The following is a 26116-nucleotide window of genomic DNA, read 5'->3' as shown; positions in this document are numbered from 1 at the left end:
GTAAGAATTCTTTGCCATTTGCTAGAATTTTGGAACGAAGCCATTGGGAAAAAAAATCTCTTGATTAATAGTCCCCGGCTGACCAAGATCTGGCGCATGGCCCACGCTTCAAAAGATGCAGACGGCGGTCAGTGAGCCTACCAGCGATGTACGAAAAACGAGTTCGAAAAAGATGCTATAAACATGGTTAGATCTACACCTGAGACCAAGAATAGGCAAGCACTTAAGCAGTTTTGTTTCATACGGTGGAAAACAAAAGAGATTATTAGGAACTAGAATTGGAAATCGTAAAGTAAAATAAAATCACTTAATCATTTAATCTTATTTTCCAAAATTTCACCCTATTTCCAAAAAAATAAAAAATAAATAAAAGCTATGTTTTTTTTATGTTAATTCACTACTACCAGGGTAAACTGGGGTGATTTGGGTGCAAATTTCTAGCACTTTTTCCATGATCTTCCTTATGAATTAACATTTTTTACTAAATTTGCACCACAAGACAAGGAGAAGTTTTTAGTTATTTGTTAATGCAAGGATAATTATTTTGCATCTTATTTTATAATGTAGAAAAATTAATGCAATGTTGTGCCCCCAAGTCACCTTTCCAGCTGGGTTAATTACACTATTGCCTTAATATTTAGCTTTTCGAAAAGTATGTTTCCATCTCACCAAACTAGAAATAATTAGGTACAAATAAAAAAAATGTAAAAATGTATAAATTTTATTTTTATTACAAATATAAATACAAATAATTATTTTTTTATGTCTACAATATAAATCTGCCTAATCGTAAATGCCTGCTTTGATGTTCAGAATCTTGAGAATGTGATGTTAATCTCTTGAATTAATTAAAAAGTTAAACTGATCTTCTGTGTAATTTATACAGGGCCAGGAACCTAACAATTTCTTATATGTTCGTGGCATCTGCATAACTGTGTGTGCCTGTAACGAATATAAAATATTGCCCTCACACACACACACACACAAGTCACTCCGCCTATATTAAACATTTCACTAATAAAACAACCAGTATTTAATAAACTGATTTAATTTGATTAATTATCTCATCCATAGTTAATCCAATAAGTATGGCTATCAAAGTAAACTTCTATCAAGACTGTAGGATGTAACCACTAAGCAATGTGGACAAAGTTTTGCAATGTTTTCATGAAACCTTAAAAGACAGGTTGTGATAAAAGCATGCGGGAAAAAAACGGGATAGTTATGGGAGATTTGGGCAACATTTTTAATCATGAAGGCTCACTCTGGCGGCTGAACTTGGAATCACTTATTTCATTTACTGTAGCTATGGCGTCATCTAAAATTAGAAAATAGTGTACGTACCCAAGTCACCCCCAGCTTCGTTACCGTACATCAACTACGCTCCGGTCATCGCCGAACATCAATTTAATACCGATAGAGCTTGATTGGAAATTAAGGCGCCATCTATCGATGGTCATCTCAGTTTGATAGGGAAAACTTGTTATATTTTTTCTTCCCCCGGATTGAACCCGCTATGTTATGCACGGACTTATTTATAAACAAATGGCACCAGTGCGAATTGTAAAAGGCGAATTCAAGCCTTTCACATATAAGCTTATTGTCAATTTCTAAATGTTCATTTATTTACCGTGAATAAATGACATTAGAAAATTAAAAATAAAATATTTATGCAATCAAAAACAAAGAGACAATGTAACCTAACTAGTAACAAAATTGAACACAAACTTGATCAGATTCTTCAGCCTGCAAAACGCTATATCTGTATTCTTTCAACAACGTTTAGCCACTGTAAATGAAATTTTTATCATTTATTTATGTAGACACTTGTTATAAGGTTATTTTGATTAGATTAACTAAATTAATGATTAATTTTGTAATTCACGTTAAGGAGTAGCCGTGATGAAATAGGGACGCGGGTACACGAAAGTTCAACCCAGGTTCCTTAATTTATGAAATTACAGAAACAAGGTAGTCAGACACGATTAGACCACATAAAAAAACCTATTTTCAATATAGAAAATTCCTTTTAACTATACCATAAATATCGGGCCCTGCGACAAAATATTATACTGACATAAAAATTAGTTTTCGCATAGCGTAGAACTGCAAAATTCAAGTAAGCTACTCGTGCCTAAGGGCAATAATAAGCGGATACGACAGAAAATGAAAAGTTACAGACAGTTCGGATGATCGAGGTGAGAGCGAGCGTCGCCGACTATGTGAGGGTGAGAACGCCACCAGAGAACGCCGCGGTGATGATGTTGCGGTCCACCCAGATTGTCTTTAACGTTGGAGAGGACGAGCGTTGGCAAGTACAAGACGACATTGACACTGTCAGGCACTGGTTGTGGGCTACCTTGATGATCTAAGTGGTCTGGTGGAGGCATTCTCGAATATCAGCCGTTCGGTAATGAACATTATTTTTCACTGAATAGGCACAGGATCCGTCGAGTTCGCCAGAGGTGAAGGCCTCTTTCAATTTTTGGGTTCGGGGCACCCACGCTACCCCCCAACTATTTAGCTCACGTTCTCGTAACCAAATAATACAAAGACAACAATATAAATAATATTATCAATAAAATAAAAATTTAAGGGCGTCTATTAGCCGGCACCCAAAGGGAGCTATTAAATCATGCGACTACATTTCACCAAAACCAAAAATACAAGTTGACTGAGACAAGGACGCTCCAAAGCTGGAGAAATCAGGGGAAAAGAGAGAGTTCGTGCTGAGAGAGATTAGTTAGAAATGATGTGTACAGTTCTGTACAGAAAAGTACAAACTGCCTTCCTCGTCAAGGTCAAACATGAGTCATTTATGGGAAGGAGGAAAAGAGAAAAAAAGAACACCCAAAGATGGCGTGTATTATTATTATTATTATACGTGCAAGTTTCAATGTGCAGAGAACTGCATTTTGAAAATTACAGAAAATTCTATTAATGAGTAGTATATGTGGTGTTCATCAGTGTGGGGTACATTTTTTTGATGGGGAAATTAATGTGTGGTATTATTGGGGCGACACAGATTTCAATAGGGAGATTTTACGTGTGTATGTGTAAATAATATAATAATAAACATGTTAAAAAATGCAGAATTTTTAATTGATATTTCAACACCACACACATTCCTGGAAGACATTCATTATTTGATAATAATTTTTTGGGTAAAATATACAAGACGTTTGTGGGGTGCAGAAGTCGAAAGTGTGAAGAAAATAGGATATTTATAGTTATATGATTGTTATATTATATCTATACAATAGTTGCTGAGAAAGATTAAAGGTGTTAGTGTGTGAAAGGCATGTGGAATCAGTGGGAATCGTTTGAGTTATATCGCATCGACTAGGAATCACACGTTGTAGTTCAGGGCACAGATGAATCGACGTAATATCGCGCTATAACTAGCACAAAGTGTGACACCTTGTGAGATTTATTCCAACATTACTAAGCAGATTGATAATATTATAAGGCTATTATACTCGCAGATGCTATAAGCTATGACGTTACATGCACTGATCGCAACTGCAGTAATAATTGTGACACTATCACTACCAAAACGTGCTACTTAATCCAAAATCTATAGAAGGGAATGCAATCTACCCTTATCGTTGAAGGTTATGTAGATTTCAAACTATCATGATCTATAACTATTCAGTTTATTGAAGTTTACTTTTAATTCGTCTTCAGGAACTTCACTAATGGAGCGTTTATTTATTAACTAAGATCATTTCAAGAGTAGAAAAAACTTAATTATAACTAATACATTTAGGATGATTCAAAAATAGTGTCCAAACTTCACGAGATGCTCACCAAACCCAATGTTTAACGTCATGGATTGCCGGGTCAGAGATGAAAAGTGATGACGCTACAGCAGGGCCGCAACTAGATGCCTGGCAACCCCCCCCCCCCATAATGTTGAAAGAGAGGTTAAAGAGTGAAATTCGCGGCCCCTCTAGTGCGGCGGCACCAGACCCACCTGCACCACCCTAGTTGCGGCCCTGCGCTACAGGTGCTTACTGGTGAAATCGATCGAAGAGGTGAAGTGAAAGCACAAGAATGATATTTAGAAGTTATAAAATGACATTTTATAAAAAAATAATTATGAAAATGGCTCAAAAGATCGAATACGAGCTTAATGCACGTCTAGCAGTGGAGGAAGAGATTGACGAACTCTTTCAAACTGTCTCTCTTTCTCTCTGCAAACTGAACGAACCTTTTATTAAGCCGTACACATTCGGCGTTAAGAAACTTCATCTAAGGGTTTGTCTTTCCCAGAGAAAATTTGCATACGCGGTTGTCTTCTTCAATCATAAAATCACAAAAAAGAATGACGTTTTCAAGTTTGCGGAGTGGCCATTGTCCAAATAGTAAGTGTCCGGCTGCAATTTTACGTTTCGTTGTCAAAGCAGTAAATTATGACGATAAATATTTGGTTTAGTAAGTACTGCCTCCTCGTAAAGTTTTTTTTTCATCTTTTTTGAATCCCCTTTCAACGTATGAGTATACTTTAAATCATATGAACTTCTATTGCATGTCGTCGAGCTACCATATAAAAATGATGCTCAGAAACTGAAAATAAAGAAACGTAGCAATAAAAAGTGGTGTGACTGTAGTTATTTATTTTTATCGTTAAAATAGACTTCGTGTGTGAAAACTGCGGCATTTGCATATACATGACATACAGCATCAATGAAAGTCTCTAAGTATTTTGAGTGCCCATTCGAGACTGAAAATGAATACCATCTCCTTCAAAATTATTTCTCGTATTCTGGACTATGATCGAAAGGAAGCTGGTATCGATTCGAAATGGCTCTATTTCGTGCCAAAGTAAATTTAGTTTAAGCTACGTAGCGTAGAGCACAGAATGCGAGGAAATGTTCATTTCGTTTCCGAGGGTTCATGACACCGATGTAAGATCCGTTTAGATGAGAAATTGGAACTGCCTGCTACCTTTTGTCTGAATGAATGTCTCTGTGATTGATGTTCAAATTTGATTGATGTTCATCGCATATACTTTCCGTTACACTGTCCTTTCATTAAAAACGAAATACGCAACATAACGTTGCATAAACTTTACATGATTTATCAAGAATGCCCATGCAAAATGAGCTCAGATCATGTTAGAGTAATAATATGGCAAGAAGACATTCTACAATAATGCCTTATGGTATGGACATGCAATATATGATTTCTGAAAAATATGAGCATCGACGTTATAAATGCATATCTTCGAAAATTTAATGGAACGGGAGAATATTTTCCACATAAGTGTACCTGATAATTCATACTCGTACGCAATCCTGACAAATTTGAACGTTGATTTGTGAGATATCTCTGTATTATATTAGTCCATTGTGTTATAACACACATATACTTCCGCAGATATACAGGGTAGTCATAGAAAAAAACTTTGCAGTTACAAGAGCTCCCAGCAGTAGCAAGAATCAATGAATGCGAACAACATTCGAGATAGACTGTATGTGTGTTTCAAACTATGAGCTCGAGAATAAAGAGAAAAACTAACAAAACCCTTGCGGTTACGATCACAGCAACAAAGTTTCGAAAACTTTAATACTCACATTTGTGCATTGCAAAGTTCGATGTAAAACCGTGAATGGCATTGGAGTGGTACCTAAACTGTATCCCTGTAGGTTATAGCACCATAAGCGGCGGCACCGGACGCAGACAAAGAAAGGAAGAAATCTAACCGAGAGGTTGGTGCGCTAACCACAGGGAGGGAAATTTCCGGCGGCAGGAATAAGATCTGCATTGTTTATTCGCACGCGTTTATTTGTCTGCGTCTACAGCTGGCACTTTAAGTACCATTTCAACGCAATTTCTGGTTTTTACTTCGTCGATCACTTTGCAATGTTTAAAAGTGACTTGAATTTTTCGAATTTTTGTGTTGTAACCGTAACCACGAAAGCTAGGTCTTTGTCTCTCTGCTCATTATCCAGCGCATACTCTGAAACACATATATCTCCAATTTCATTCGCATTGTTTGAATTTTGCGGCTATTGGGGCTCTGATATAGGCAAAATTATTTTACGATCATCCTTTATGCGTTATGTACCTGCAGATATATAAACTTTTATTTCGGCTCCTTTTATATAACAGAATTAACTACACTAACTATGATATGTTTTCTATTTTTCAACATGAATGAAAAAGACCATTGTCATGAGCTGAAATTCTTAACGAAGAAAAATATGGTTTCATTTTTCACAATTTTTGCTGATCTTCTAAAATGAAAAAAGATAATCAAAGCATATTCGCTGTTGCTGGAATTGAAATTTGTTCCTGCTTGTCTTATCATGCATAGCGAGTATTTTCCCTGTTCGCAGAGCTGTTAAACTAGAGGTTCTGATGCTTAAAATTAGAATATCAAGATAGTTTTTTTTTATACTTTTGTTGATTGAACTCCCTTATTTAAAAAAATACCCATGTACCGAACCGTAAATCCTCTCATTCTCTGTTTCACTGCATCTTTTTACTTTTGTAACTTTCACTTAAGAATTCGCATTAACTTGAAATATCTTGAAAGCTCTGCATTGGAAGAAATTGTGCTCTTTGCCAATGTTGTTATTTGTACTCTAAACAAGGATCTTTAACTTAAGTTCCGAAGAATAAGCGGCTGCAGTTTTTGCTAACGATCTCATTAAAAGAATTTAAGCCTACATGCTAAGTAGGACACCAGTTTTAATGAATTTGCTTCGATCCTTTACATCCTTCTTTGATAGTATGCTTTGGATTAAAGGAGTTACAAATTCTTGCTCGTTGCAATATGTGAGACACCGTCGTTTTACATAGATAGCACGATTTCTTTTTCCTTTTTTTGCCGCGTGGAATACATCTACATACGTGCATGAAATATTACAAAAATCAAAGTTATATTTGAAAATGGAACAAGAGAAAAACATGGTATGCTTTTTCTAACTTGTTTAGCTATGTAATATGTACATGACTGTTATCATGCAATACTTGCATGAAAATTGGAGAGGCTACCTTTTATTAGGATTATCATTTACAAAACCCATTGTAGTAAATAACTATTTTTTCAACTAAGTGGAAAGTTTGTCCTAAGTTTTCAAGTAAATTTATAATATAACTCATAAAAAATAGAAATTTGCAGCAAATATTTTCTCGAGTCTGTAATCAAGTTTATCCAGCTTTTTTTAAATTGTATCTAAATATTTCTGATAACTATATATAAGGTTGTGTGATCTGTAATTATACTTATCTACAGATGGTTTGCATTCTCTACTAATGATAGAATTTACCAAAACTCTGTTCTGATTTTCTTCCTCAGAAATGGCAAAAATAAATTTGGTGAATCTGTTACGTTGAAATGAAAACGGGGTTTCTCCGTTTCAAACTCTAATCTCACCTATCAATAATGTAGTATGAGAGAATATACGGTATACAGTACACCTAATTTCCTTGCAAAACACAAGTAGGCTACTGCCCACTAACATACATTGTGGTATAATTAGTTAATATATAGTAGAAAATCCCAAGTGACTCATCCGAAGCGTCTTCTGTTATGGTTGGAAATGTTAACATGTAGGCCCTAACAAATCTTCATTGGGAAAATCCAAGTCCACGGAGAAACATTAGACAGTCACATCCTAATTACACCACTCGAGATAAATATTGACTACATCCCTATAGAAACCTACAAGTCAAGAGAGAGAGAAAGCATTACTTATTCTCAACAACGTTAAAGTACTTTTTTAAGAAGAATAGCGTTCAGCTTTTGTATAAGTTCGTTGGTGGGAATTTGGTGAAAAAAAAACATTTAGATATAGACCTGATGTGAAGTTTTACTGTTACATATATTTCATATTATAAACTGATCGCATACAAACATCTTTTGAACGTTGCTCTGTAAACTGTGTTGCATCTATCGATTTGGCAACGTACATTTTATTTCATACAACCGAACATTTTTTTTTTATTTTCATGTAATCTACTGAAAATTGGTATGTTTCATTTTACCAATTGTCTTTAATTGTCTTTATTGCCAATAAATTGTCTTTTTAATTTATAACACCTAATTTTAATTTTTGTACTTTTCTCAATTATTTTCTTATGGGAGGCCGAATCTATCTGTGCTCAATTTTCCTTCCTCTGTCGTATTTCTTGCGAATGCGAGTTATCCAAAGTTTGTCATATTACAAGACCATCATTCATAAAAAAAGGATTGTTTAAAATTTTAAGAGAATTTCTTTTCGATTGAAAAATGGAATAGAACTTCGTTAATTTTTGAAAAGCGTTCGCGTAGCACTGTGGTACGCGTGCCGTTGGTTGGTCATCCCTGATCTAATAAAAAAGTTATTATATCTCAAAATGGTACTTACTTTTTTTATTGATATCACCCGTTTCCACTCACGTTGAAAAAGTGTTTCAAAACCTTAATCTGTTTATTAAAATAGCAAAAAAAGTTTTTGTTCACCAGAGTTATTACTTGATTAAATATGATTTGCTTAATACGATTCCCATAATTGTGTTATTATTTCCTAAATGTTTTTTTTTTCTTTATTACAGAGTTAGTGGAAGTATGGTTCAACTAGAAAAAAGTATTACAGAAAAGTTACTCAGAGCGTACGACCCAAACTTGAGGCCACATCTTATAGGCAGTGCTGGTAAATATGAGACTTTGCTAAAAAACTTCAAATCGTTTTACCATTTCCATTTGTAGTTTTTTATCTATCAATTTGAGCGAAATTTATGATACCAAATAATTCACAATTTCTCTGATTAATGTCTCCCGTGGATGAAGCATGCGTTCAAGAAAGTTAGTTTCGTATCTTTTGTGTAGGTTATAAAAAACAAAAATTGTGTGAGAATGTGAATCTTTGGAAGATAAAATAAACAGCATTATTCTATTTTCGGACCTAGGATGCCTTTTCTCAATCGATTCTTACTCTACGATATTGATTTCCCACCGGCTCTTTCTCGCCAAGTTGATTACAGTATCGATTTTTCGGTTTTTGGTGTTGATTTCACTATAAATTGCAGCACAATCATTTCTCGGTTCACGACCAAGTCCATTGCTTTTTATGAAGTAATTTCTTATGTTTATTTAGAAAAGCTAGCTTTAGATTACAGTGAATAATTATTCTGGAAATAATATATATATTTTCGTTGCCATTCGCTGTCATTTAGATAAAATGAAAACACTTATACATAAGAGACATAAAATGGTATGATAAATCAAGTGCATATAAGTTTTCATTACCATGTTGAAATCAGTTCCTAATGTAAAGAAATTGTGGTTCTTCCACGCGATATACTATTTTTTTTTCTAAATCTTCATCTCTATATTATACAAAGTGACGCCGTAGAGGAAAATCTCTGACATAAGTTGCTCAAGGAATTTTTTTTTTCAAATTTGCTCACTTGTCTTTTGGAACATTGCCAAAAACATATGAATATAGGTGACTGTGAGAAAAAAAGATATCCAAAGAAGACAAATTTTCATGGTAAATTCGAAGCACGTTCTTAAACACAGGAGCGAAGTAAATAAGCCTGTGACTGAATTTGGAATGAGAAAACTACATCATTCTCACCATCGATCATACCAGCGCTAGGACAGTAGACAGTTAAAATACTTTGCGAGTAAAACTGCCAAAAATATGTGATAAAACAAAATAACTTTTAGAATTCTTTTGTTATTTTGCTATTTGTATTCATACTTTTTCAAGCATGTAAATTTGTTCGCCATTCGGAAAATCTTTTATGTTACACACCTGAAACTGAAACAAGTTCTGTGAATATGAATAACTATATTTGTACGAATAATAAAAATCATCTTCATGTATGAAAACGATAAGATCAAGTGATTTTATCTCTCCGAATTAAGATTATTTAGTATACTTTCATTATATCTCATCTGAGGACGAATTCAATAGACTTCGATTTTAAATATCCAAAAAAATTTAGCACAATCATTCAAATCCACCTTAACTAGAAATTATGTGCCTGATCTTGTGAAAAAAAGATGAAAATATGTTCGAAAGAGGAGTTTTAACTTTGATGTATTCTTGAATAAAATATATAAATAAACACAACCATATTTATATCCAATCCGCATTATTTTGTATAGTGATAGTAAATAAATGTAAATAAAAATAAATTATTATGTGTGAGCACGTAATGAGAGATAAGGAAATCGATCCTTAAAAAACAAATATTTTAGACTATTGTAATGAATCGCATTTACCACACATGAAGTAACTACGGTAAATTTTCATAAGTTCTTTTTGAAAATGAAAATGTCTTTTATAATACTCAATAACATTTTCGAAATTATCTACATAGTTATTGCGTGGATGTTAAAATTTTAACCACACTGCCTGATATATTTCTTTCCTTCGCTAGATTCCCCTACTCGGGTTAGAGTGAATATATTCATCTCTGATATCTATGATATCAACGATTTCAAGATGGTGAGCATGATATTTCAAAAAAAAAAGTTTTGTTTTTCATGTATCTCTTTTGTTCTTTAGGGATCGTTCAAGTATTGCGTCAGCAATTTTTTAGCCATTTTTGACCCCCTACCCTCTTGTCAGCAAAGGTCAGCAAAACACTGACCCCCTCCCCCTTGTCAGAAAAATTTCGTTAGCACTGCTCCCTACCTCCTAACGCATGTTGGTGGGATCAGAAACCTACGCGGGAGGGGGGCTTAGGGGGCGCCTCTCCCCCCAGACGAAAAAAAAAAATTTTTAATGCAAAAAATATGTTTTACTTTTTTAAATTAAAATTTCGAAAAACGAAAAAAAAATACCTTTACATATTATTATAATGTATTTCTGTTGATTTCAATGCTATCTGGGAAGGGTAAGAACTCAAAATTTCTCTTTAAAAAATTCATTGCGACCCGCCCTTTAAGGTAAACTTTTATGGTAAACTTTTGACCCGCAGACCAAATGTGGCCCTGGATCTAATGTGGCTTGCCCCCCCCCCCAAACCTAATTTTGTAAAAATGAACCCGTAGCACATTTTTTTTTCAGAACACTTAAATGATCTTTGGCACATTTAGAGATCCCTTGAGTAACATGTGGCACAGTTTCAGAGCACTTAAGCTACCCAGACCCGTTTCCAGAGCACTTAAGCGGCCCGGACACATTTCCTGAGCACTTGAAAGATCTGTGAAACATTTAGAGATCACTAAAGTAGGGGACTTATCAATAGGGAGAATGTTAGTTCAGTTGCCCAATAACTATCGAAAGGTTTTTTTTCCGTTTTTGGCGCACCGAATAAGATGCCATTAAGAATATATCACATCTTCATAAAGGGTGGTTGATGACGTAAGCATCATTCAACCCCCCCCCACTCCCCCTTGTCTCAAAAGTCAGCAAATCGGAAACCCCCTCTCCCCCATCGATGCTGACGTAATACTTGAATGACCCCTTATGTATGTTCAACGTTCTTTTTCATGCATGACAATAATGTGTTCTAGGAATTCAGTGTACAAATGTACTTAAGACAGACCTGGATTGATCCACGGCTACGATACCCAGATCCAGAAGGAATAGTGAAAAGCATTCCATTACCGGTAGTGAATAAAATTTGGACTCCAGATCTATTTTTCAACGAGAGGGAAGGAAAATACCACTACGTACAAAGGCCGAATGTGTTCGTTCGCATATATCCACATGGCATGGTGTTCTTCAGTACCAGGTAAGTTTCTTCAGATTTATTACCGGCACACAACATTTTATTCAATGTCAGAAACACTTTCTTGTCATTAGTCTAACATTTTAAGATCTTATATCTTATATAATACTGTACTTTAACCAAAGATATTAGAAAAAACACATAGGAATTACACATTGAGTAGAGCTTATAGAGTTAAATTCATACATTTATACGAACGAACCAAAAGGTTACCTTCCAAAGGTATTTTATGAATATCTATTTTTTGTGTATTATTGCTTTGTAACATTCCCCAACAAGAGAGAACGTGCAAATCATAACTTTGAATGAAAATGAATAACGAATGACTGAAAAGTCAACCGCGAGACAAAGTAATTTATCTACTTTCAAAAGTCATCTCGTTCGAGAAAGAGTGATAATGAAAAAAAAGAATACGCTTTCGCAAACTTTCTAAACGTGAATTAAGTCGCATTTACTAGACAAACGTCAGCCAACCGACGAACAGGCTATATGAAAAATGTAACAACAATAAACTACCGCGAATATAATTGGCTGCTCGATAGTCTTTTGCGGATTGACATTCATCACACCAATAACCAAACAGTCCAGAAAGAAATACATACGAACTATTTCTAAAACTAAAAAAATAAGGCGACTCCTCTTCTCAATATCGAGAATCTTAATTAATAGAATTGACTTCATTAAAAGTTATTTTGTGTGTCTAATCTTTTTTATTTCCGTTCAATACCAACTTCAATGCGATTAGCCGAAAATCAGCTGATGCTGTCGTATTACTTATTAATAGAGAAGTATTGATTGGTAATTCATTCTTTCGTTAGGCCTAAGATTTTGTACTGGATTGCAATCTATCAGCATTGGAAAAGAAATAGTGATTCATCTGAAAGTAAAATATGTGTCTGTGAACATGTATATTCGTATATTTTTCAAGCTCATATCTGCGTCGAGACTAATAAATTGGAGCGTATTCGAAAATTCTCACACGAAACACTAAATTAGAAAACATTTTCCACAAATCCTTGATATGGTAAAATGCATGTGAGAACATTTTCTTCGCCAACCTATTAACATCGATCTTCTTGTCTAAGATTTCTGCCGTCACCTGGAGACAAATAGTACTACCCGCGAAACGATAGTTTGTTCCACCGTAAAGGTTGGGATGAATTAGTAACGGAAATTTTGAGGGTAAATATCCTGAAGTTTTAATTTACGAGGCGCGCTCTAGAATAAACCAGTGAAGCTGAAGAGGTATCCGAGTGAAGCTCCAAACCTGTACCCGGAAGGTTTAACACCCGATCGGATCTTAATTATCCGGCTCAACAGTGCTACCGTGGACAGCTCGATCCCCTCCCTTGAGGACAACCGATGATGTGGACAAATCGTGTTCCTTTTAGCTCCATTTAAGAATTTACGTTCATATATGAAATACAAGAATTAAATTCTAGTTTGACTTACAACTTTCAGAGTCTGCTGCCATGCACAAACTTATTCGAAAAATATAAAAAAATAATGGAGAGAGATGTAAGAGTTCCTCCCAGAGAACATTTTACATACGCCTGAAACGAAGATAGTAATTACATTCTCTAGCCATTTCTAGCCAATGCAATTGAGGATTGCTCTCTATAACACAGAAAATAATTCAACCTATAAAGCATTATTTTTTAAAATTCAAGAGATAAACTCTTTTTTTTTACTGTTTCTCTAGTAACTTTTTTTCAAACTGAGTATTATATTTTACGTATTTGCAATTTTCTAAAAAAACTTTTATGTATTATTTGTATATTTTTGAAGAAAAACTTTTTTAAACTTTCTTTTGTAACTCTTAACTCTTTATTTTTATCACATCAAGGCATTTTATAGAGTCAAATTTTAAAGGAACTATTCAGATACACTCTCGTAAATTGCATTGGGATGCGTTTGTAAAAGTTCACCGTTGTTTTGAGAATGATGAGGAAAACAACACCTAACGGTGAACCATCGCAAATAAAATGTTTGTAAACTACGCATCTCAAGTGCTGATGCTCTTTTACTTTATTTCGTATTATTATAATAAAATAAGAGTTATTCTATTTCCTTCAAACTGCAAATATGCACACAGTTTACTAAATTGTTATGACTTCAAATTTTTTATGCACAAAGACTTTGTCTTTGCTTGACTTTTTGGCTTTTTACAACACATATAATATTTGTATCTTGCATTTCTTTATTCCAGAAAAAATATATTTTGAGTTTTAACAAAATTTCACTACAATGACTCTGCACCATTTACTCATTATCATCTTACATATTTAAAAATTCTTATATCGCAAAATACTAATTTAAAAGAAAAAATGCGTCAATATGTTTTTGATGCAATCGAAATTAATTAAAGCCTTTTATTTTCCTATAATACTTTTCATATATTTATCGTTTTTCTACCATATCATTTCATTAGACTTAATCTGCGTAGCGATGGTTCTTTATACTACATCAGTAGTGTTTTTTTTAAAAAGTTAGCTTTGACTTTTTCGACACATTTATATAATTTCTTTGTTCCCCCAGTTCAAATTTGTAAAAAATTTTTTGAAGATCATCATTTCTAAAATATTGAGGGTGTATATTCTTTTAAAAGTTGTTTATACCATGCAAAAATATTTTCGACATATCAATACCCGTCTTTATCTACAAAGATATGCCGAAAAATATTAAATTACCACATGAAAGAACGATGACGATTCATTCGTAAGTTATTTTTTTTATGACTCTACTCATATATCATTTAATTTTAAAACTTATTTAAAACGAATTTTTTTTTTGTCTGAAACATTTTATCCATGACTGCAATTTTGTATTATTAACCTTTAAATCATCTTAGAATTTGTTAGAAACAAAACATTTGAACTTAGATAGTTCTGCTAACATGACATGGCATTTTCAATGTTTGCTTGCAAGTACTTCTTTATAATAAATTAATTTTTATAGTATTTTATTGTTATTTGTATCACTTTAAGACATTGGAAAATTTTAGTATCTGTTCCACAATTCTTGTACGTATATATAAATTTCGATTCATTTGTAGTAGCCTATAATAAACACCATCATTATTTCCATATTTCTCCCCGTGTTTTGATTACAATTCATTTTTGTTTGCTTGCAATGTTGCGAAGTATTTTCTTCGGATAAAATAACATTAGTCATTCGCCTTTCAGATTGACTTTGAAGTTGCACTGTCCTATGAATTTCAAATATTTCCCATTCGATAGACAGACTTGCTCTTTTGAACTGGAAAGTTGTGAGTATAAACTTTAAATTGATTTGAATTCGTCCTCACACGGAACTTCCCTTTGATGTCTTCGAGTTTTCTGAAAAACATTCATTTTGTCGTCATATGTTGTCACTATGTGTCTATTTCGCGAGCACGTGTTTACATTTTACTTCTTCGCAAATTTTATGTTCTGTTTCATGCACTTACATCTGACTATTATATTGTGTTGTTTTCGACTTTCTGTGAACAAGAAAGTGAATTTTGGAAGAAAAATAGTGCATGAATTCAGGAAAAAGACATGGAATTTCATATCATAGAAAATGCATAAATTATATAAAATGAAAAATAGTCTAAGCTGTCATGCTCAAAGACATGGTTCTTTATATATTTATCAGAAATACAAATACAGGAAACATGTGGTTTCCCTTTCTGAAGTCCAGTTTCAAAATAATGCAAATGCAAACACAAAGTCCACAACAGGCAAATTGCCAAACGAGGTATATACAAAAATATATATTTCAAATATAACTAAAATACGGCATCCGAATATAAAGACACATATCACGAAAAGACTAATAATTGAAAAATGATTATGATTGTGTTATTTTAAATATGGATAGCTTTCATATATAAACACGATTAGCACGCATGCTAAACGTGTCAATTGTGTTAGAATTCACGAAAGAGGTGCAGTGGTATGATAAATATACGCAAGCTCTCAGTAGAGTCTCAACTGGCAAAAATAATACTTTATTTAATTAATCTTTTATTTGAGCGGCATTAACGAGATATTTCACTTCCTGAAAACTCTCTTACTTTAGCATTAGCAAGCCCGCATATTTTTTAAAGTTGTTCTCTCAATGAAGCACTTTTTTCCTATACCCCTTACTTTGCACCTGCTGAAAATTTGAAGAAACCCTACTTAATTATAAAAGATATGACATTTTACAGGGGGTTTGTGGATTTCTTCAATGCAGCTCAAAGGGTTAAGTTAACTAATCTCAAAAGATGAATAGTTTACTGATCTCTAATGTTTAATTTTTTATCTTTATTTTAAGGTGTTGAAAATCTGAAACATGCGACATCTTTATTTAATTTGTTTGCCATTTCTGTTCTACTGAAATTTACATTCTTTCATCGGAAAACGTGCTGAAAGTGATAAAAATCATAATTTTAAAAAAAAAATATATCTCAGCAACTTTTTCTCTCAGGAATGTGAAACTTCTTTTGTTCGACTCATTTGGTATGAGTATTGAAAAGATATCAAATTTATAAGAAGCTATAGCTGAATTCTACGGTACCCATTCTTATACTACCACTTCTACCTGTGTTATCCGTGAATGCGTTGGAATATACATAGTAGTAGATAAAAGAACTAGGTATTTTCAATTCATTCCGCTCACTGTCTATACATTGAAGAACTGATCCAAAAACTTTTTTTCGGTTCAGCGGCAGTTCATCTTAGTACATTGATAATTCTCGTGTATTTGGCAAAACCAAGCCGTAAAAGCACTCATTAGATTTCTCATTTCGCTCCCTTCTGTTTCGTGACTGACCTCTAACTCTTTAGTGGTACAACAATCAAATGCCAGAGCACCAATCTCAGTGTGTGCTCGGCAGTTTCTAATTTATTTTGCTCTGATTTCATTTGCTTCGGTGGAGGAGGCCCTTTCTCGCAAACCTTTGAATATTGTATGCTTCTCCCTCGTTCCTTCCTAATTCGGTTCTTTGACTAGACATTTAATCAGACTAAGTAATCACGAGGCACACACAACCCAATTCGAATTTTTCTTTCCATGAAAATATCAGGTTCGTTGAATAGGTAAACGCCTTTTATACAACAAAAAGAGGATATTCAGCACTCTCTCAATAGACGATGTAAACTACGGTATATTTGGATTCCGAATTGTGTGCATTTTAAATGTGAAATATCCAAAACTTTAATTATATGCGGTCAATATTTTCCCGCTAAGCTATTAAATTAATATGAAGTATGTAATATACTCCAAACCCCTACCATGGTCAGAAGATTGGTTTTTTTTTGGGAGGAGGGTGTTAAAATTGTCGAACTGTAGGCTTGTGACTACCTGCAGGAACGATTTACCTAAATTCCTTTTGAGGTCCAGACCCCACGACCTAGTTCTACTATCACCCGTATTCAATTTTATATCTAATTTAAGTTGTATAATTTCTTGTATATATCTAATAATCATTTGAAGAAGTAATCAAATCATTTACAAAAATGTAAAAGTGCTAGTCCTCAGTGGAATGTTTTCCAAATTTGCTTGAATTTCTGTTGAGTCTTTCATGACGATCATTGACTTACATTTGAAAAAAACACACACACAGCCGAATATTAAAATATAAGTCCAAAAAGGAAAATTAATATTTTCTGAATAAGGTTTTTGATAGCACTACAGAGCATTATTGACAATATCATTGACGATATGGCAAATAACCGGGGATGATTTTGAATTTAAAACCTATCAAATATTTTAATATTTGGCATCTGATTGTTCATTGTTCTAAGATTATTGGGATTTACTTTATTATTGATAAACCAGGTGGCACTTTGATCAAAGTGAGCTCTTTTAAATGTTATCCTTCTACGTTTGCCCTTGTGAAAGGTAAACCTAATCCAACACTAAAATAGTAAATTTTTTTTTCGTTACGACACGTGCACCTATTTTTAATTAATTTTTAACATTTGCGTGAATTCACTAAATTAAATGTCATTAATTTGTGAACATGTATAAATCATTTACATAAAACGGAATTAATTAAAAATATATGAAATTAATCGTAATTGATATTTCTGAACGCGAAAAGGTACATACAACTATTCTTTTTAAGATGGAAACTAAAATATATATTCATTTATTCAAGCACAACTCTGATATACGAGAAAATAGGTCAAAATAAAATTGAAGTGTTTCGAATTTTTTCAAGGATGCTACTACTTTTATTTTTGGAAGGATGCTACTACTTTTATTTTTGGAAGGATGACAACTACTATTTGCGGTGAAGAATCGAGTCACTGGGATTTTATGAATTCATGAAGAAATATGATAAGTTAATGCGTGCTAATATAAGGTTATACAATTAACTGCACGATATATATCGTTATATTTTATCATATATGAAAAAAATAAATTAACATTAGCAATAGTGAAATGGCTTTTTTTTGTTACGTGTCTGTTATTCCGTAACCAATGTTCATCAGGCTCGCACACATCATAGGACTAATCTGGTTTTTGTTTGTGCGGCTCTGGCTCGAAAAGATATGAAAAGTGAAATATTTTATCAATGCTGCGTGCCGTCCACATAACGCAGTCTCCTTTGATGTATCAACGATTGGTGGATCACCATGGTACGTCTACTAAGTCGCGCCACATGCATTATTGTCCTTGAACAATTCGCTGAGCTCTCATATGATGTGAATGGAATGGTAGATTGCAATGATTTTTGAGACGTGAAATGAAATTCGTTTTTGCAAAAATCCACCAGTACATCAAAGAGACGTGCGTTGTGTCTTTTGGATTTTGTATAGTGGAAGCCTGTTGTACTGCCGTCACAACCGGTTTGTTCTTGAGCAGAGAAAAAAGAAGAAAAGCAAAAGTCAGGCAGGTGCATTTATTTATTATCCCTCGGAAAAACTGAATAATGATATTTAGACATACTCTTACGAATCCGCTTAGCGTACCATGTCTGTCTCGCGACTTATCATTTCGCTCATATTAGAGGAGAGTGACATCTTTTCTCTTTAGCACGTCTCTTTTAGGAAGAGTCGTTAGTTTTGGTATTATATTGTGAGTTTTTTCGAATTATATAACCTCACAAATAACATGAACTATATTTGCCGTTGCCTTGGCATCTCATCATACAGTTAGTAGGACCTGTTACACATCCGTAAGGTTTCTAACAGTTGGCTGATGCGAAGATATATTTAGGAAAGAGATAAAATCCAACTGCCCTTGCGAGGAATCGAACCCACGTCCTTTCACTTTCCGGGTGAACGCAGTAGACAACTAGACTACAAAGGCAACGGATATCTCAATCTTTCCTTGGAACTCGTGTGCACTGAACGGGACCGTACATGGACGATCGGACCTAACTTACGCCAGAGTTAGGCACTGCCACCAGATGGCGACTTATCCGAGAATGATGTCACTTTCCACACCGTCAGGTAACACGTTTTTTCCACTAAATACTCCTTTTTTTTTTTGAGCTGATAATTTTTTTCATAGATTAGGACACGTATATAAAAAAACCTGAAAATTCATTAAAAAGATATATCTCATATTTTACTTATACAGGGCTTTAAAGCTATCGTATAGAGCCTCAAAAATCACCCATAAAACAGATGTATTGAAGTTATATTACATTCCAAACCTTACCTTCTTTGCGCCTCAAACTATCGTAAGCAAAAAAATATCAGGTTGCTAACTTTAAGGTAAAAGAAAAAGAAATGCAAACAAAACACATTCTCTAACAAATTAGCGAAATTTCATGTCGCATATGCTCTGCAACAAACAAATCGTTTTAATTGGGACATCTACCAGTCAATTCAAAGTAAACGTCTATAAAACGTTTAGCATTGACGCAAAGCTACGCATTCGAGAGTTGAATAAATTTCTATTGGACTAAAAATAGTTAATTATCTACTGTGGGTCATTGATAGTTAACTAAAAGAGAAATTGGATATATTTTTTACTTATATTTCGTATTAAGTTAACAACTGTATAAAAATCTAGATGTTAAGATGGATAAATAGTCATAAATTAACGGATTAAAAGAAAGAATACGAAGCTATTTATTATGAAATCTATTTTCTTCATGTGATGTCTGGGAAACATACGAACTGCGAATAAAAACATTGTAAGAATTTGTCTGAGTTAGAGCAATTAGTTATGTGGAATCAGTTTTATCTGAAAAGAGAGAGCGTTTTATTAATTCGAGAGAGAAACATCAGGGCAACACGATATCTCGAAATTAAACTATCGGAGATGAGAGTATCAAAAATAACGGAAAGAAAATTCAGAGATTTCGTGATAACTCTCAATGAATCATATTCAGTGTGAGTCGTCATCAAAAATCCTTTTTCTTCGCTAGATAATTCGTAAGGATCACGAATTTACTATCCGGGAAAACTCTTGTAATTCTTTCCGGATGAAACAAAAATTTATTTTGATAAAAGGATATGAAATATTCTAGTTTTTCTTTGGGGCGTCATCATTTCGTATTAAAATTATTCCTTTCATGTTAATTTAAATTTTTACATTCTGAGGGGGTTCATTCATTTTTTATGTATAATTTAGACGTAAGTATTCTCATTTCAGTCACTTGAAATGATTTGAAATTATATCGCTGGAACAAAACCGGGAGGATATCGTATATTTTACGCACGCAATTCATACTCGGTATCGATCGAGACAAAGAAAACGACCTTTCCGAAACTTTCATATATTTTATATATTTTGTGTTTTTTTTATTATCCAACAAATATTTTTTATGAAATAAATCACTGGTACAATGATGAAACATGATCAGATTTTAATGGCCATACTGTTTTCTTCACGTTCATGTATCAGCTTTTGAAACTTTTAAATGTGAATAAGTGAATCCTGCAAAAATCGTTTTAAATATGTGATTTTTCTGTTGCAAGATGGCTATACAACCAAAGATATAGAGCTGGTATGGGCGGATGGAAATCCACTTCAAGTCAATTCAATGCTTCATGCATCCAATTTCGTTCTTGAGGATTTCGCTACAGGACATTGTAGTGACATAGCCCAAGGTGACATAGTTTTATCTAACTTTTTTTTGTTTTTTGCATATAATGTACACAAACAATAAATCAGCTATGAATATTATAAATACACAGTCAACTGGGACAACTTTGCTACTTTTTTTCTTCCAACTGCCAAGTTAAATCATTTCGGAATCACCCAGGGAACGGGGCAACTTTGGCAACGGGGAAAAAATCAGTAAAAATCCTCAAAAAAAAAATTTACTTATTGTAAACCAACATCATCTTTTTCAAAAACTGACAAAGTTGTCCCGGTTAACCGAGGTACACTTAACGCAAAAGTACATTTGTCACTGATACATATAAAAATATTTCAGACTCAACCTCATCTCTCTCAAGAAGTTTCATCCACTTTGGAAATGGGTTTCATTCAATTTGGAAACATTGAAAATTTATGTAGTATAATTTGCATTTTTCCGCATCAATTGTTATTTCAATATTAAGAAAAGCATGTGGAATCCTTTTTCTATTTATTTACGTAATTCAATTTTTATATGAAAAATAAAGTCAAATTTCAAAATTTTCTCCTACATATGATGATAACAGAAATTCCATAACTTTTTTGTCTTAGTACTTGCAGTTTCTAGACAATTGAGGGGGGGGAGGGGTTAAAGTCAGAGTGTTATAAGTCAGTTAATCCTTATTTTGAGGGGGAAAATGTTTAAAAAGTAGAATTGTTGTCATAGGTTCGTATGTCAAAAATTTCGTAATTTCAAAATCTAGTGGCGAACAATTGAAGACTTGGTTTATTTTTTCTTTCAAAACAGTTTAGCACTTCTAGATTGCATTTCTAGACCTACGTCAGAATTGTTGAAAATGTGTGACTTACACCACTCTTAGTGTCAGCCCCCCCCCCCAAATTAGTTATTTAGATATACTGAATCGAGAAAAATAGTTTAATCTGAATTTTAAGTGAATCCTTATATATTAGCGAAAAATGAATTTATTTTTTTTATCGCTATTATTCCCGAAATATTCTTTGTAACAGATAACGTAACAAAATGACTATGACGTGAATGTCAGAATGATCTTTTCTTAAAGTAAAATATCGCCGCTATTTTGGTTTTTATGAGGTATTGATTTCATGTCACAGTTCTACTATGGTCATTTCACAAGTGGGAAAATCGAAACTTTCTCCGAGAAAAATGCTGAATGGGACATTTAACTTTCCTGCAGAAAATTCGAATGAAAGCTTTGTGTGAGATTGCGTGAGATGTTTGAATGGGTGCATACTCTGCATTATTCTTACCCCCGTCGCTAGAGATTTCCAAGCTTTCGTAACAGTTTCTGGTGGGAAAAAACAAGAATTCTTTCCAGCAAAGAGTTTCTCATTTTGTTACTCTTTCATTCTTCCTCTACCCCATTTTCTTTAATTTATTAGAAGCTGTTGATAACACTTTATTCTTTGAAGTATACTTAATGTGCTAACTGATTAAAGAGGGCATTGTTACAATTGAATGATTAATGTTGTTACCAAAGGTCAGCATTACTTCATCGAGAATTTAAAAATCATAATGGTTGTACTGTATTTGCGTAGTTATGCATAGAAAAATCTCTGTATAAAACCAAAACCATCGTGTAAAATTTTCGATATGGCTTGCTGTTTTTTCATACACTTTTCAATTACTTTTGAAAAATGGGAAGAATTGGAGAATATGAGCCTGTAGTTTAATAGGTTATCTGTCTCTCCTGTTTTATATATGGGATGTACTATGGCATATTTTAATGAACTATAAAAGAATCCATTATTATTGATGAGTTGATTAGGTTTTTTAGTAAATCTATGTGATAATGTGCGATTATTTTCCATATCTTAGGGGTTATTTGATCGTATCCACTTGCTTTGTTAATCTTTAATTTTATTATAATCTCATCAATCTCACTATTATCAATTTCGAAAAAATACACCGAGTTGTTAGAATTAGTTACTGTTTGCTCCTCCTTACAATCGCAGTCTGTAGCTAGTTCCATTTCTTCTATGTTTCCTGTTATAAAGTCCTCATTGAATTTTTTCACTAGTATTTTATTGCTGTCAGAGATTGGAAGTGTATTGTGCTTTACATTTTTATTTAAAACATTGTGATTGATACATTTCCATTGCTATTTCTTATTATTCTCACATGTCCTAAATTTATTCCTAAAAAGTGCTCCTGTTTTATTTTTTTAATATACATTTTCAGATCTTGATTATATTTCTTATATTCGAATTCGTATGAAACAATATTTGGGTATTTTTCATATTTTTTGTATCAAAGATATTTTGTATACAGAACACTTTATGAATGTTGATGATCATTAAGATGTCCTAGCATTGTTCGCTCTCCTTAACTAAAATAAAAAATATTAAAGAATATAAAAAAAAGTTTGATACATAGAGACGGATACATCTGACTCTCGAAATATTTTTTCAAGAACATATTGCAATAACTGACTTTGCTCTTATATTCAAATAGCTTGCAGTAATTAGAACTGTTTATTCATTTTATATAATGTATTGTATCGTTATAAATTAGGTGATCCCATATCAAGTTCAAAATTCATAACACGTATTATTTTTAAGGATGAATAAAACACAAAATGAATCTATTTATTATAATCTGTTTATTATAGCGAAAAAAATTATGAAGACATAAATATATGTATAATATTGATGAGATGTGATATGTATATTTCTTGCACTGAATTTCTTTTTTGTTTCTTTTCTTTCTGATATAAGGAGGATACAGTTGTTTGAAGGTTAATCTACTGATGAAACGTCAGTATGGATTTTACCTCACTCAGATATTCATTCCGTTTGTTATCATGGTAGCAGTATCTTGGTTGTCCCTTTGGCTGGATCCAAAGGCCGTAATTCTGCGACTCTCACTTTTGGTGATACTTCTTTTTATGATGGTAATGTTGACTACAGGTGTTCACAGTTCACTACCTGTAGCATCATATACGAAAGCAATAGATATATGGACCGCTGCCAGCTTGTCATTTGTTTTTGCGGCATTTCTAGAGTTCATTCTAGTCAATCAGTTAGCAAGGAGAGAGAGGAGAGTCCGAATTTCAGAAGGATATGTTAATGAAAATGGTGGACATATAGTAAGTATTATCAGTATTTTTATACTTTTTCGAAAAAAAATGTATGACATTTTTATAGCAAATGTGGCTATTGCAGTGACTGTCACTATTTTTCTGATTACAGTTTCGATATAAACTCAGTCACAAGTACCTACGATAAAACGAATAAATTTATATTAAAACGAATATCTCGTGAGTTTGAATGAGGCTATGGGATAGGCTTTCGAGGATGCAGATCTAAAATTTGCGTTCTTCCAGAATTTGACAATAACCAGAAGATAGGCATCCGGCAAACTCGGATAAGCAATGCTATAAAAAAAGATTGGTGTATTCATCGGATGGTTCTGGTGAATCGGATTACTTCGTCAAAGATTCGAGCCCCCCCCCCCTCCCGTATGCGCTGGTGTTTCCACATGAACAGCATTAATTCGATTACTCGAAAATAACATCAACATTCATTTTCAGAAATAATCAATTATTTTCACGTATAAAATTGTCTCAGTTATTATCCATTACAGAAACGTGTTAATAGTATTAATTATATAATTACTTATTATATTGTGTATAATATTTAAACTTTTGATTCCTTAATACGTTATTATATTTCACGAACTTAATACTTCTCATATCATCTCCTTAGACATCGACTTCTGTGAAGACTTTATGGAAAAAGCACGTGAGTGAACACATCCCTCCATCGAAAAGAGTTGACTTTACTTTCCGAGTGATTTTCCCGATAGCATTTGTTCTCTTCAACTGTGTATTTTGGCTCACGTTTATAAAAGGTCGAGACAGCAGTATTTTGAGCCGGTGATTACGGCAGCCGTCCTAATCTTTCTGTGGTTGTGCACTAACTTCTCAACATATTTATGGTTTTATTCTCGTCAACTGTCATTTATATTTAAAAAATATTTTTATTTCTGAGTTGATGAATACGAACTAGAAAAACTCAATGATATACGTCTACATGATGTTGTTTTATAAACTTTGCTACCATATTTACTTGTTTTATTTTTATAGTCAAGCATTTAAGATCGTGTAAAAGACACTCGGGTTGAAACAAGTACTTTTTATCTGAAGTGAGTGATATAAAAGTTTCAGTTTATGTGGTTTAAGACAGGAAATTGCTGTCGGAAGAGGAGTTTGGTACCGAAATGAACTGGCAACGCACTGTAATCTCATGGCTCTGATCATGAATAATGACGTTCGTCTGACAAGTTGATTGGCTCGCATACAACGACGGGAAGTAGCACTATCAGCTGTTGACTTATGGTCCGCTAGTGATACTCTTATCCGGATTCGTTTGTGTAATGTGCAGTATTTCATTCATCTGAGTAAACGTCGAAGGAACTCGTTTTAGAACTCCGGAAAAATGAATTCATAAATCATATGGGGCATAAATAATACTGAAAGAGCTGTATTTTCAACTATTATACCTTCACATTACTTGTACATACATTAAAGCACGTATTTAGTATACAATTCTGCATCTCATTCTTTGTTTTTCCAGAATATGATAAAAGAAAAATGTATTGACCACACAAAACAATTTTACGTCTCAAAATTCCATAATAATTACTCTTAACATCAAAATGTAATATTCGTAGTCGAATGTATGTAAAAAATCTCAGTGCAATATCTTGTACATTTCACATATCAAATTATTTTACTCGTACAAGTAAAATAATGAATTGGTGAATGAGATATGATCGAAGTGTTCAAAATTTTCAATGGGATGGATAGGATGGACCATGAACTTTTAGTACACCGCCAATCGACTGCTTTTACAAGGGGACACCAGTATCGATTGGTGAGGGACAATGCAAGGTTATGGTGTCGCAGGGAATTTTTCTCCAATAGGGTTGTTAATAAATGGAATAGCTTACCCCCGGAGGTAGTAAATTGTAACACAATTGACACGTTTAAAAAGAAATACGATAAACATGTTGGGGTAAATCGAGAAGCTATCCATTCTTAGAATAAGACAACCATAAGTATTCTTTATGGGCATTGTATAATATTTTTTCATGTGTATATAGTGTTTGTAATTTGTGTTAATTGCATTTTTAATTGGGTTGCTGTATTTTTGAAACATATGACAACCATATTTTTATGGGCATCTTTTTATCAGCCACCTCGTTGGGCATTTTGCCTGTTGTGGCGTTGTATTTGTATTTGTATTTGTATATATACAAGGGGCTTGAGCAAGTTCAGTGGATTTAGTTTTGCCTATGTGGTCTCTCTCAATTAGGTTTAGTTCAAACATTTACTATCCATATCTGAATAAAAAAACTTTAATATATTAATTTACTTTACAA

At 33.3% G+C, this 26116-nt stretch overlaps 1 protein-coding gene across 1 annotated transcript in view; it reads left to right on the top strand.

Annotated features, from left to right (window-relative positions):
* The window catches only part of LOC149080170 (glutamate-gated chloride channel-like), a 45407-nt gene extending 20129 nt beyond the window's left edge, over positions 1 to 25278 (top strand). The window contains exons 3-9 of the mRNA XM_089239205.1: positions 8548 to 8645; positions 10384 to 10451; positions 11465 to 11685; positions 14868 to 14950; positions 20589 to 20720; positions 23449 to 23819; positions 24439 to 25278. Of these exons, the coding sequence (XP_089095331.1) occupies positions 8548 to 8645; positions 10384 to 10451; positions 11465 to 11685; positions 14868 to 14950; positions 20589 to 20720; positions 23449 to 23819; positions 24439 to 24612 (1147 nt within the window). The 3' untranslated portion in view covers positions 24613 to 25278. The remainder of the gene's footprint in view (positions 1 to 8547; positions 8646 to 10383; positions 10452 to 11464; positions 11686 to 14867; positions 14951 to 20588; positions 20721 to 23448; positions 23820 to 24438) is intronic.
* The last annotated feature ends 838 nt before the right edge of the window (positions 25279 to 26116 follow it).

Source organism: Pholcus phalangioides, unplaced genomic scaffold (assembly GCF_987345545.1).
Source record: "Pholcus phalangioides strain wild (caught in Gottingen) unplaced genomic scaffold, Ppha-v1.0 ptg000011l_1, whole genome shotgun sequence".
NCBI lineage: Eukaryota > Metazoa > Arthropoda > Arachnida > Araneae > Pholcidae > Pholcus > Pholcus phalangioides.
Note: the sequence above shows the minus strand (reverse complement) of the source record. Positions and strands in the feature narration are given on the sequence as shown.